This window comes from Micromys minutus (genome assembly GCF_963924665.1).
Source record: "Micromys minutus genome assembly, chromosome: 2".
Taxonomy (NCBI): Eukaryota; Metazoa; Chordata; class Mammalia; order Rodentia; family Muridae; genus Micromys; species Micromys minutus.
The window spans coordinates 46,151,549-46,166,097 of NC_137971.1; the positions used below are offsets into that span (position 1 = coordinate 46,151,549).

Here is a 14,549-nt window from a genome sequence, read left to right on the forward strand (position 1 = left end):
GAGTATTTTTGCATCAGTGTTCAGCAGGGAGATTGGTCTGAAGTTCTCTATCTTTGTTGGGTCTTTTATAGTCTAAGCGTAATTGTGGCTTCATAGAATGAATTGGGTAGTGATCCTCTTGTTTCTTTTTAGTGAAGTAGTTTGAAGAGTATTGGAATTAGGTCCTCTTTGAAGGTCTGGTAGAATTCAGCACTAAATTCATCTGGTCCTGGGCTTGGGGGGGGGGAGTTATGATGACAGCTTCTATTTCTTTAGGGATAACATGACAGTTTAGATTATCTGATCCTGATTTAACTTTGGTATCTGCTATCTCCCAAGAAAATTTGCCATTTCATCCACATTTTTCAGGGTTTTTTTATGTTTTTGTAGTAGGAGCTGATGATTTCTTTTAATTTCCTCTGTTTCTGTTGTTATGTCTCCCTTTTCACTTCACATTTTGTTAATTTGGATATTTTTCCTGTGTCCTCTGGTTATTCTGGCTAGAGGTTTATCTATCTTTTTCATTTTTTTCAAAAGCCAGCTCCTGGTTTTGTTGATCCTTTTTATATATTAGATCAGTTTTTATTCAGATTCCATGTGTATGTGAGTTTCCTGTTGTTTTTGTTGTTACTGAAAACTACCGTTAGTCCATGGTGATCTGATAGGATACACTGGAGTCTTTCAGTCTTGTATCCATTGAGGCCTGTTTGCTGACTGATAATATGGTCAATTTTTATGTATGTACCATGAGGTGCTGAAAAGAAGGTATATTCTTTTGTTTTAGGATAAATGTCCTATAGATATGTCAAATCTATTTGATTCATAACTTCTGTTAGTTTTCAGTGTCTCTTCTGCTTCCATGATCTGTCCATTAATGAGAGTGGGGTATTAAGTATCCCACTATTATGGTGTATGGTGCAATGTACACCTTGAGCTTTAGTAAAGTTTACTTTATGAATGTGGGTACCCTTGTATTTGGGGCATAGATGTTCAGAATTGAGAAGTCTTCTCAGTATATTTTTCCTCTGATGAGTATGAAGTGTCCTTCCTTATCATTTTGATAACCTTTAGTTGAAAGTCAATTTTATTTGATATGAGAATGGTTACTTAAGCTTGTTTCCTTGATACCATTTGCTTGGGAAATTGTTCTCCAGCCTCTTACTCTGAGATAGTGTCTGTCTTTGTCACCGAAGTGTGTTTCTTGTATGCAGTAAAATACTGGATTCTGTTTACATATCCAGTCTTATATTCTATGTCTTTTTATTGGGGATTGAGTTAATTGATATTAACAGATATTAAGGAATAGTTAATATTGTTTCCTGTTATATTTGTTGATAGAGGTAGAATTGTGTTTGTGTGGTTTTTTTCTTTTGGGTTTGTTTTAAGAAAATTATTTTCTTGCTTTTTCTAGGCTGTAGTTTCCCTACTTTTATTGGAGTTTTCTGTCTGTTATCCTTTGTAGGGCTGGGTGTGTGGACATATATTGTGTGAATTTATTTTTGTGCTGGAATATCTTGGTTTCTTCATCTATGGTAATTGAGAGTTTTGCTGGATATAGTAACCTGGGCAGGCATTTTTTTTTCTCTTGGGGTCTGTATAATGTCTACACAGGATCTTCTAGCTTTGATATTCTCTGTTGAGAAGTCTGGTGTAATTCTAATTGTTCTGCCTTTATATGTTACTTGTCCTTTTCCCCTTACTGCTTTTAGTATCCTTTTTTTGTTTTGAACATTTGGTGTTTGACTATTATGCGTCAGGAGAAATTTCTTTTTTGGTCCAATCTATTTGGAGTTCTGTAGGCTTCTTTTATGTTCATGGTCATCTCTTTTTATAGGTTAAAGAGGTTTTCTGTCATACTTTTATTAATGATATTTACTGGTTCTTTAAGGTGTGAATCCTATCTCTCTACTATGCCTATTATTTTTAGGTTTAGTGTTCTAATTGTGTCCTAGATTTCTTGGATGTTTTGGATTAGGAGCTTTTTGCATTTTGCATTTTACATTTTTGACTGTTGTATCAGTAACTTCTATGGTAGTTTCTGCTCCTGAGATTCTCTTGTCTCTCTCTTGTAGTCTGTTGGTGATTTTTTTATCTATGATTCTTTATCTCTTTGCTGGGTTTTTTGTCTCTAGGGTTCTCTTCATTTGTGATTTCTTTATTGTTTCTAGTTTAATTTTTAGATCTTGGATGGTTTCATTGTTTCTTCTCCTATTTGGTAGTATTTTCTTGTATTTCTTTATAGGAGTTATTCATATCCTTTCTAAACACCCCTATCATTATCATGAGATATGATTTCAAATCATAGAAAAAAACTTCCCCAACCTAAAACAAGAGATGGCCATAAATGTACAAGAAGCCTACAGAAAACCAAATAGATTTGACCAGAAAAGAAAATTCTATCATCAGATGATAATTAAAACACAAAAAAATCACAAAACAAAGAATATTAAAATCTGTAGGGGAAAAAGTACAAGTAACATATAAAGACAGATGTATCAGAATCAACCTGACTTAGCAGAGACTCAAAAATCCAGAAGAGCCTGAACAGCAGTCATTCAGACCATAAAAGAACACAGATGCCAGGACAGATTACTATACCCAAAAAAATTCTTAATTAGCATAGAGGAAACAAAATATGCCTTGAAAAACTAAATTTAAACAATACATATATGCCAATCCAGTCATATAGTGGATTCTACTGGAAAACTACAGCAAGGAAGATAAATACACTAATAGAAAAAAACAAGAAATCATCTTCCAATAAAACCAAAAGGAGAGAATTAAATACATCTAATGCCACCTATAACCACAAATGTAAGAGAAACTACAAATCATCTGTCTTTAGTATTTCTCAATATCAATGAAATTAATTACCCAATAAAGAACACAAAAGCTAATAGACTGGATACACAAGCAGGATCCAGCATTTTGTTGCATACAAGAAACACACCTCAGTGTCTGCATACAAGACAGACAGCACTACCTCAAAGTGAAAGGCTGAACAAAAAAGTTTTCCATGCAAACAGTCCCAAAAAACAAGTGGGAGTTGTCATTATAATATCCAGTTAAAAAGATTTTTCAAAGAAAAGTTGTCAAACTTGATGAATGACAGGTTATATTCATCAAAGGAATAATTTTCCAAGAGAAAGTCTCCATTCGGCATATTTGTGCACCAAATACGAGGACACCAGATTAATAAAAGAAACTTAACTAAAGCTTAAAGAAACATTGAACCTCACACCATAATACTGGGAGACTTCAACACACCAATCTCACAAATGAACAGGTCACTGAAACAGAAATTAAACAGAGACACAGTAAAAATAACAGAGGTTATAAACTAAATGGATTTAACAAATATCTACAGAACACTTCATCCTAAAACAAAAGAATATATGCTCTTCTCAGAACCTCATAGTACTTTTCCAAAATTGACCACAAAATGAACATGAAGGCAGTATATACTCAAATTAATGTGGCACAAAAAAAGCAGTACTAAAAGGACTAATTGTGCTCGTGCAGAAATTAGAGATATCCTACAATAATAACAGCACACCTGAAAGCCCTGGAAGAAAAAGAATCAAGCACACAAAAAAGAGAAGATGACAGGAAATATGAAACACAGGGCAGGAATCAACAAAATAGAAACACAGTGAATGATACAAAAAAAATCAACAAAACCAAAAGTTGGTTCTTTGAGAGAATTTTAGAGATTTTAGAAATTGACAGAATTTTAGCTTAAACTCAGGGGAGATTTTAAAATAAAAACTAAACAAAGAATTCTCAACAGAGAAATATCGAATGGCTAAGAAGCACCTAAAGAAATGTTCAACATCCCTAGTCATCAAGGAATTGCAAATCTAAACAACCCTGATATTCTACCTCATATGAGTCAGAATGGCTAAGACCAAAAATTCAGGTGATAACAGATGCTGGAAAGAATGTGGAGAAAGAGGAACACTCCTACACTGTTGGTTGTATTGTAAACTGGTACAACCACTCCAAAAATCAATCTGTGCTTCCTCAGAAAATAGACATAGCCATACCGCTCCTTGGCATATACCCTAAAGAAGGTCCAATATCTAACAAGGACTTATGCTCAACCATATTATTAGAAGCCTTGTTTATAATAGCCAGAAGCTGGAAAGAACCCAGATGACCTCCGACAGAGGAATGAATACAGATATTGTGGTAGATATACACAATGGAATACTACTTGGCTATCAAAAACAATGACTTTATGAAATTCCTAGGCAATTGGATAGAACTTGTAGCTATCATTCTGAGAGGGGTAACTCATTCCCAAAAAAAAAAAAAAAAAAAAGCTCATGGTATGTATGTATTCACTTATAATTGGATACTAGCCCATAAAGTTCAGTATACCCAAGAAACCATCCACAGAACTTAGGAAGCTCAAAGAAAAGGAAGGCCAGAAAGCAGATGCCTCAGTCTTTCTTAGAAGGAAAAACAAAATGTTCAAGGGAGGAAACAAAGTGACAAATAGAGGAGCATGAGTTAGTGAGAAGATTATCCAGAGACTGCATCACATGGAGATACACCCCATATGCACCCAATAAATTCAAGCACTATTGTTGATGCCTAGTAGTGCTTTCTGGCTAGAACCTGATGTGGATGCCTTCTCAGAGGCTCTGCCAGAGCCACACTGATACAGATGATGATGCTTGGAACTAACATTCAGGCTGAACATGAGGACTCGAGTGAAAAAGCTAGAGAAAGGACTGAAGGAGCTGAAAGGGTCTGAAACCCCATGGAAATAACAAAATTACCAACTAACCAAACCCACCACAGTTCCCAGAAACTAAAACACCAAGCAGTGAGTTTGCATGGAAAGATCTATGGCCTCAGGTGCAATTGCAGCAGAGAATAGCATTTTCTGACATAAATGGGAGGAGAGGCCTTTGGTCCAGCAAGGCTTCTTTTTCCAGTGTAGGGTAACACCCAGGTGCTGAGGCAGAAGAGGGTGGTTGGGAGAGGGAACAAAAAGAAAAAGGAAAGCATACATATACTCTACACACAAAATACAAATTATTAGCTGTTAACCTGAATATCAAGTTGAAATCCTATAATTTTTTCATTACCAACATTATTTGTTGAAAATAATCCTATGATATCTATCGACAAGCAGAGCTTGACTCCCATGGAATCATTAATTATCTACTCCCCAGTTGTGTGAGACACAGGCTTGCTGAAGTCCTCTTGAGATGTTTTTCCTATGAGGGCTCATGACTGCAGATCACTCTCCTGGTTACCACTTCTTAACATGGAGCATCTGCACTGACCTCTCACTGAAAGGAGTAGCTCATAACAAGATCCTCTTTTACATTTGTTTTGTTGATGATTTTATTACTAAGAGTTGTCTAGAACCAATAATTAATTTCTCACCAAATGGCATTTTAGGCAAAGCATGCTCCCTGGGGGAAAATATCAGTGGCAATTTTCACTTGGATAAAATAGTAAACACACTTTACCATGTATGAGAAATAGTGAAGAGTCTATTTTGTCACATCAGGCTTCCTTCGGAGTAGGAGTTCTTGGGATTATTTTGTTTTATGGATGAGCATATTATAAAATTTAAAGATCTCAGATAATTTATCTAAGAAGAAAAATCAGGAAAGGTAGGACTAAAGATTCTGATAGATAGTTCCAAATCCAGTTGTGTAATTTTTCTTTCATTTGAACATCTTTACCTTATGTGCCAAACACTGAATAAGAATCTCCAAATCTACTTTCTTACTTTCAAGGCTGAAATCATAAAATTTTTTATGAAGGTGCCATGTTTCCATGCTGCATTGCTCAGGAACAAAGGTAAGCTTCTGAGTCAAACTCATAACCCTCATGAACTTGAGGACAGATGTAACCAGAATATATCACATGAGCTCAGCCATTTTTTCATTAGTTCACCAGAGCATACATTGTAGTATTTTCTATAGTGTTATACTTTGTATCAGAGATAATCAGCAGATGTATGCTCAAATCCAGTGGTGTTGTTGTAAAAAAACAACATATAAATTTATCATATGAGAAATTTATTAGAACATAGGTCTCTACTTTGCTGAAAATTATATTTTTTATTTAAAACTATTATAATTTGGGTTGGCTCTTTTAGAGAAAAATATTTTTTATCTTAACTAATCCTTGAGTTTATGAGAAGATCAAATGAGGGTGTAATCATAAAATGTTATTGCAATTTGGAAAATCTTAGTAATATTTTAAAGAAGGAATAATTAATAAATTATAACATATCAAACTTAAGAATTAGTTATAAAATTTTCAGAAATAGTTGTAAAATTGTATCACATATAACTATGATATTAAAAAGGTCTAAAATGTGGCTCTATTTCTAGCCATATAAACTTACCTGTATTAAAGACAAGACTTATTAACTATTATATAGACAGAAAATTCTAAATCACTATTTCACAACTGTAAAAAAATAATAAATCATCATGATATTCTTGACAAATTAAAAATAAAAAGAAACCCCAATATCTTTTGGCTCCAATACCTCAGTCTGAAATTTCCTTACATTAGGAAATGTGTTAAGTGCATTACTGGGTACCAAGAAATCAGCAAAATTCTACCCAAGGTAGAACCAATTATTAGTAAGAAAATGAAGAAATGGACAACACCTAGGATTTTATACAGCTTGTTCATTTTTATTTTTTAAAAAGTTATCCAAACATTTGAAGATCCAGTTTTTTTTATACTTAGATCATTTTCTTTGAGTTGCATTTAAAACATTCCCATAAGTTGCACATATTTTCTAGAATTATTTAATTTTATATCAAACTCTTTTTATAAAAATCAATTTATACTAAAATAGATGTTTCTCACAGATGATACTACAAAACTTGCTAAATAAAATGATTAGTTGTATGAAACATCCACAAATGGGTCAGATATTCACTTACAAAAACTGAAATTTCATGAAAAAGGGGAAGAGACTATATGAAGGATAGAAGGATAAGAGAGTATGTGGAGAATACAAATGTCATAAATTTTGTAAACAAACTCTTAATTTCACTTCATCTGGAAGCTCCATCTTGTGTATTAACCACTTCTGAAATCAAGATAGACAAAGTACCTTGTTTGGATCACAATGTATAATATGTGTTATATAGAGTAGTTCAACTTTGGATTTTAACTTCAGTCAACAAAAAGTTTATTGAAAAAATTGTAGTCATAGATGTAATAAACAAATTAATGAAATAAACTGTGTAAAGTACAGTTGCTGACATTTACATCCAAATATTTCTGACCTAGAGATGAATTAGAGTCAGGAATCCAGAATACCTAGATGTGAAAGTAAAATAGGTTAACTGGAAAAACAAAATTTTTATTGAATATATTCCATAATTCCTAGCATATAAATTAATGTTTTCTGTGTATGGCAAAACGTATGTCCTTAGTATCTTACACTACCATGAGACTAATTAAAGTTAAATTTACTCTCTAAACATACTTCATTATTATAGAGTATTCTTTATATATAACTTGACATGGGTAGAATAAAGTGTAATGAGAGTAAAACTAAGTTAATTTTACAATACATCTGGAGGAATTAATGATATGAATGCTTATATCCACTACCAAAATACTTGTGTTGTAACAACTATATTGATGATATTGCAATGCAGAGTCACTGGAGATGTATGTGGAATAGATGTACTGAGAGAGGACATCATATGGCTGGAATTGGCTTCTGTAAGGAACAAACATCCAAGAGATAAGAACATCTACCACAAAATATCAGAAGGCGTGAATAAACTAGGAAATAGGATTTTATGAAATACCACAGCTCCTGAGCCTACACAATATGCAGAAGTAAACTTGTGGTGTTTAGATGCTGTCTACAGTGAAAAACTTAACCCAAAATATTCAAAACCAACAGTTTCATTAACCACACACCCAAACAAAGATGAAAACTGAACAAAACACAGCAAAAACTCATAAAATAAACAAAAGGTATGTACTTACAGCTATTGCGTATTACTTTGACTAACTATTGATACATTAAATAATTCTAGTTTAGTGAAAAAAATTTTTGCTTCATTTGAAACTTCAAATACAGACTTTGTTCTTTTCTATGGAGCAGTTAATCTGGAAATCATATCTGTGACTTTTTTTCCAAGCCTCAATTCAGTCATATGTGGAGTTATTAGATTGAGATACATCATCTTTTCTCAGCATAGTATGATCTTTTAATTTAAACTTGAATTTTGCTCCTACCTGACTGCTTGAATCAGAATGCTTGAAAGGAACATTGGCATGCTAAAGGAAGACATGGAGAGGACAGTCACAAAGGACCAGCATTCCTCTCCATTCTCTTTCTCATATCCTTTCTCTTTGCTACAGGGCAGTCACATAATCCCCAATGGAGAACAGTATGGAGGTGACTGAGTTCATTCTTGCAGGGTTAACAGATGACCCAGTGCTCCAGATACCACTCTTCATTGTCTTCCTTCTCATCTATCTCAGCACTGTGCTTGGGAACCTGGGAATGGTAGGGTTGATTCTGCTGGACTCACACCTCCATACTCCCATGTACCTTTTCCTCAGTCACCTATCTCTGGTGGACTTTGGTTATTCTTCAGCTGTCACTCCCAAAGTAATGGCAGGTCTCCTTTCAATAGACAAAAAAATATCTCACGATGCTTGTGGAACCCAATTCTTCTTCTTTGTGGGTTTTATAACCACTGAAAGCTTTCTCTTGGCTGCCATGGCATATGACAGATATGCAGCAGTGTGTAAACCCCTGCATTATGCCACCACTATGACCACAAACACATGTGCTTGTCTGACTATATGCTCCTATGTCTGTGGCTTCCTGAATTCCTCTATTCACACTGGAAACATTTTCAGGCTTTCCTACTGCAAGTTCAATGTGATAGACCACTTTTTCTGTGATGCCCCACCTCTCCTAGCTCTTTCCTGCTCAGACACCTCTGTCAGTGAAACAGTGATTTTCTTTGTTGTGGGCTTTAATGCTCTTTTCTCTATTGTGGTCATCATGGTCTCCTACCTATTTATCTTCATCACTATTTTGAGGATGGCTTCATCTGAAGGACGCCAGAAGGCCTTTTCCACATGTGCTTCCCACCTCACTGCAGTTTCCATCTTCTATGGGACTGTCATCTTCATGTACTTACAGCCCAGCTCCACTCACACCATGGGCACTGACAAGACGGCATCTGTGTTCTATACCATGATCATCCCCATGTTGAACCCGATGGTCTACAGCCTGAGGAACAAAGATGTCAAGGGTGCATTCAAAAAAGCTGTTGTGAATGCAAAATCTGCCATAATGTCCATATTTTAGTTTTACAACAAATTTACCATAAGAGAGTTTTGTTTCCTTTCCCCACTCCCAAAAGGGGATAACATTTGAAATGTAAATACAGAGAGTATCCAATAAAAAGAGGGAAAAAAGATGATAGGAATTAAGGACAATGAGTATTGAAAGACTAGAAACCTTTATTCACCACAGTTATAGTCCAGAATGTAGCACAGGATCCCATCTACATAGAAGACATCTTCACACTCACACACATGTCCTTGGAAATGTGTGGGGGGCTGGGAGGCTATAAAACATGGGGACTGCAAATATATTTTGCTTTATGTTTTCATTTTTTATATTAAATATACATTCTCTTTTTAACCTTAAAGAGACTGTTTCATTTGCCTTCTAGATATGTGGAAAATACTGACTGTTCAGTACATACATTTATAATTATTAATATAATTTTTCAGCTATTTAATAAGAATAATAGAACCAATGAATTACAAGTAATCACTTGCCATAGCAGAATACTTATGAAACTAAAAAGCTTCTGCAAGACAACACTGTGAATAGAATAAAATGGCAGCCTACAGATTGGGAAAAGAGCTCTATCAACCACACATCTGAGAGAGAGCCAGTATCCAAAATATAAAAAGAATTCAAGAAGTTACATACCATAAAAACCAGGACTACACTTTTAAAAGTGCTCATTTGTCATGATCACTTTAATATTGATCAGACTCCTGTTCATCATTTTAGATCAGCATATGCCAACTGATTTCACTTCCTTTAAATGATGCTGTATAAGAATTCTCCCTCCCTTAATAAAACTAATAAATAAATACTATATAGTCATTCCATTGATTTAGATTCAAATTACTTTTAGACTACTGCATATAGGAGCAATGCTATATCTGTGATAACTGTGTCTGCTTCATTTCTTCCTGTACACTAATTTATCATCTATCTCTTAAACAAAATATATAATTTCCAGGAGATTCTGTTTTCTCTATTAAAAATAAATTTTTTCATATAATATATTCTGTTTACATTGTTGAGTTTTCCTCTCCCAACTCCTCCCTGATTCTATCCAGCTACCCAAATCCACACCTTTTCTTTGTCTCTGTCTCATTAGAAAACACATAGGAATCAAAAAATGATAAGATAAAAATTTTTAAAACTGTAATAGAACAAAACAAGCTAAGGATGTTGATTAATGGTAGAGTTTTTGTCCAAAGCCTCTTACATTCCATAGAAAATTATTTTATCACAGTCAACCTCCAGCCCAGTGTCACTTAGCTCAGGAAGGCAGAGTATTCCACAGAGACTGCTGCTTAGTGCTATATTCCATTAATGGGGCATTTCTGAGATAACCCTACTTTCTCAGTAGCACCAGATGCCACTAAGGTGAGCAAGTGAGTGGGAGAGAGATGAAAGAAGAGAAGCAAAAGAATGTGTGCACAGTGAAGAAAGGCAGAACTGGACACTCAAGGATAGTGAGAAACAACTTAATGTGAGGAACTGTTGATGTCACCTAAGGACACCTAAGGTCATGATGAGGTCCTAGCCTGTGTTGACACTGAGGGCTCTGTCTGGGACTGTTGCTCTGCAGCAGTGGGATCTATTATCATCAAAAGCCAGGCAAATGCCTTAGTCTAGGCTGCTGCCTGGGACCATGTTGATGTCTCAGGGCTGTGCAGAGCTGGCTACACCCCTCATCTGGGCATCATAGGAAAACTGACCACACAATCAACAGCTGTAATACTCAGCAGAGCAGGCCCCACACCACATTCAGGAAGCACAGAGACCTAAGAGTCCTCTGCTGTATATGTGTCAGTGGCCACCTATCTGCTGGTATATGCTGCCTAGTTGGTGGTGCAGATGAGAGATCTCATGGGGGCAAGTTTAATTGAGACTGCTGGTCCTCCTACAGGGTCACCCAACTAGTGGGTTTCTTCCAGCTTTTCCCTAATTCAACCACAGGGGTCAGCAGCTTCTGTTCATTGGTTGGGTGCAAATATCTGCATCTAACTTTCAGCTGCCTGTTGGGTCTTCCAGAGGACAGTCATGATAGGTTCCTTTTGGTGAGTGCTTCATAGCCTCAGTAATAGTGTCAGGCCCTGGAGCCTCCACTTGAGCTTTATACCACTTTATGCCTGTTACTGGTCCTTCTTTTTCTCAGGCTCATTTCCATTTCCATCCCTGCAGTTCTTTCAGATAGGAATAATTATGGGTCAGAGTATTGACTGTAAGATAACAACCCCATCACTCACTTGATGCCATCTTTCTGCTGGAGATGGGCTCTAAGAGTTCCCACTCCCCACTGTAGGGCATTTCCTCTAGGGCCCCTTCCTTTGAGTCCTGAAAGTCTCTCACCTCCCAGGTCTATGGTATATTGTGGAGGGTCCTCCCAACCTCCTACCTCCAGAGGTTGCCTGTTTCCATTCTTTCTGCTTGCAGCTAACCATCTGACTGAGCATGGGAACCTCAGTGGAGGAGTTAGAGAAAGAACTGAAGGAGCTGAAGGAGTTTGCAACCCCATAGGAAGAACAACAATATCAACCAACCAGACCCTCCAGAGCTCCCAGGGACTAAACCACCAACCAAAGAGTATACATGGAGAAACCCATGGCTCCAGCTGCATATGTAGCAGAGGATTACATTGTCATTGTCCTACATCAATAGGAGGAGAAGCTGTTGGTCCTGTGAAGGCTTTTTGCCCCAATGTAGGGTAAACCAAGGGGTAAGGTGGGAGTGGGTGGGTGGAAGAAAGGGCATCCTTATAGAAGTAGGGGAAGAGAAAGGGGAACTGGGAAAGAAGATAACATTTGAAATGTAAGTATATAGGCTATCCAATAAAAAATAAATAGATAAAACCAGATACACTGAATCTAATTTAAAAAAGGGGGGGGGAAGAACCTCAAATTAATTGGAATGAGGAAAAGTTTCCTAAATAGAACTGCAAAGGCTCATGCTCTAAGATCAAGAATTGATAAATGGGACCTCAGGAAACTGAAAAGCTTTTTTAAGACAAAGGACATAGTTCATAGGACAAACTGGCAACCCATAGGTTGAAAAAATAAATCATCACTATCCCCACATCTGGTAGAGGGTTAATATCAAAAACATATAAAGAACTCAAGAAGCTAACCTCCAAAAAGCAAACAAACAAACAAACAACCTAATAAAAGCGTGAGGCATACTAAATAAATCATTCACAACAACAAAATCTCAAATGGTTGAGAGCACTTCAAGAAATATTCATCCCCTTTACCACTCCAATAAAAAATAATTTAAAAACACCAGCAATGCATATAAATATAAATTTTCACTGAGTTTAATTTCTACTTTTAATGCTGTATAATTAATTTTTGAAATTTATAATTGCTGTGATGAGTAATGTCAGATAACATGGTAAGATAGTAACCCTACTGTTTCTATCTGATCAAATAGGAGACAATGAACTTCTTCAGTTTTTAAATAAATACACTAGAAAGTTTTTGGCACATAGCATAGTACTTTTAGCACTGATTCTATATGAGCACACCAATAAAGGTTTTTTTCCCCTTGAGATTATACTATAATTACAATCTTTCTCTTTTCTTTATGTCCATCACCAAACTCATATAATCTTTCTTGCTGTCTTTCAATTTTTCTGGCCTTTTCTTTAATTGTTTCTACATTCATATATATATATATATATATATATATATATATATATATATATATATATACATACATATATACATTCTTAAGTATAAGTCTATATAGTGTCACTTGTATGCTTGTTCTCAGGGATGACATTTAGTATTATATAACAAACAAATGTGTTCCTCCCTGGGGAAGACTATTTCTTCTGCTCTTAGCATTCTTTAATTGCCTATAGTTCTTTATAAAGAGTTAAGGCCTCATGGGTTTTTCCCTATCCACTTAGGCATGTCTATTGGTGTCATGCTTCTAAGAGGCAGAAGAACAAGGAGTCTGCTGTGAGATTGTGTTTCCCTGAAATGTCTCTACACCCATAATGCCTCACAAATATGACAGCCTAAATATGAGCTGAACTGATGATCTTTTAAAACAGAAAAAAGGAAAAGAAATATTCAAAGTCCTTAGAGATTAGAAAACTGCAAATCAAAATGACCCTGAGGTACCACCTTACACCAGTCAGAATGGTGAACATCATAAACTCAGGTGACAGCACATGTTGGCAAGAATTGTGGAAAAAAGAGGAACACTCCTCCATTGCTGCTGGGATTCTAATCTGGTACAATCGATCTGAAGGCTCCTCCAAAAAATGGAAATAGATCTACCTGAAGATCAAGCTATATCACTCCTGGACATACACCCAAAGATGCCCCACCATGCAACAAGGCCACATGTTCCACTATGTTTATAGTGGCCTTGTGATAGCCTGCAGCTGGAAACAACCCAGATATCCCACAATGAAAGAATGGATATAGAAAATATGGTTCACTTACACAATGAAATACTATTTATCTGTTAAGAATGAAGACATCATGAGTTTTGCAGGCAAATGGATGAAACTAGAAAATTACTCTGAGTGAGATATCTCAGACCCAAAAGGACCTGCATGGTATGTACTCACTAATAAGTATATATTAGACAAAAGAATCACAGAATACCTAGGATACAATCCACAGATCTCAAATAGGTTAACAAGTCACATGGCCGAATAGAGGATGCTTCAGTCCCACTAGGAAAGGAGAATAAACCAGATGGCAAAGGAAGGAAGGGAACTGCATGAGGGGAATGGAGGGGGCAAGAAAAAAGGGAGAACAGGAACATGATCAGATTTTCGAGAGGGGACCAGGAGTGAAGTCCCAAGGATTAGTAGAATGATTAGAAATATACAACCTTAGAAGGTGGGAGAAGGGGGGACTCTCCAGAGGATACCAGAGACCACCTGAGAAGCCAGAAAAACTCAAGACTCAAAATGAGGAACCTTATGTGAAATTCCCAACAGTGGGGAAAGGGAACTTGTAGAATCCACCTCCAGTAGAAAGGCAAGGCATCAAGTGAAAGAATAGGGTTGACATACCACAGTCAAAAACTCCGACCCTTGAGAGATGTGGGACCCCTGGGAGTGGGGAGGTCTGGTGGGGTTGGAGGGTAGCAATATCCTCTTGGACATGGGTGGAGGAGGAGTGAAATGTGAAACAGCTAGAGGGTGGACCAGGAGGGAGTGGCCTTTTTAAAAAATTAAAGAATAAATATAAAAAGTTTTATGAGCAGGTTGTGTGGGACTCCA

At 36.2% G+C, this 14,549-nt stretch overlaps 1 protein-coding gene across 1 annotated transcript; it reads left to right on the plus strand.

The window, feature by feature from the left end:
- Positions 1–8,374: 8,374 nt before the first annotated feature.
- LOC308416831 (olfactory receptor 5B12-like) lies at positions 8,375–9,319 on the plus strand (the record flags this gene model as incomplete). Its single annotated transcript, XM_080911925.1, has 1 exon — positions 8,375–9,319. The coding sequence occupies one exon, from the start codon at positions 8,375–8,377 to the stop codon at positions 9,317–9,319; it is 945 nt and encodes a 314-aa protein (XP_080768051.1).
- Positions 9,320–14,549: the final 5,230 nt, after the last annotated feature.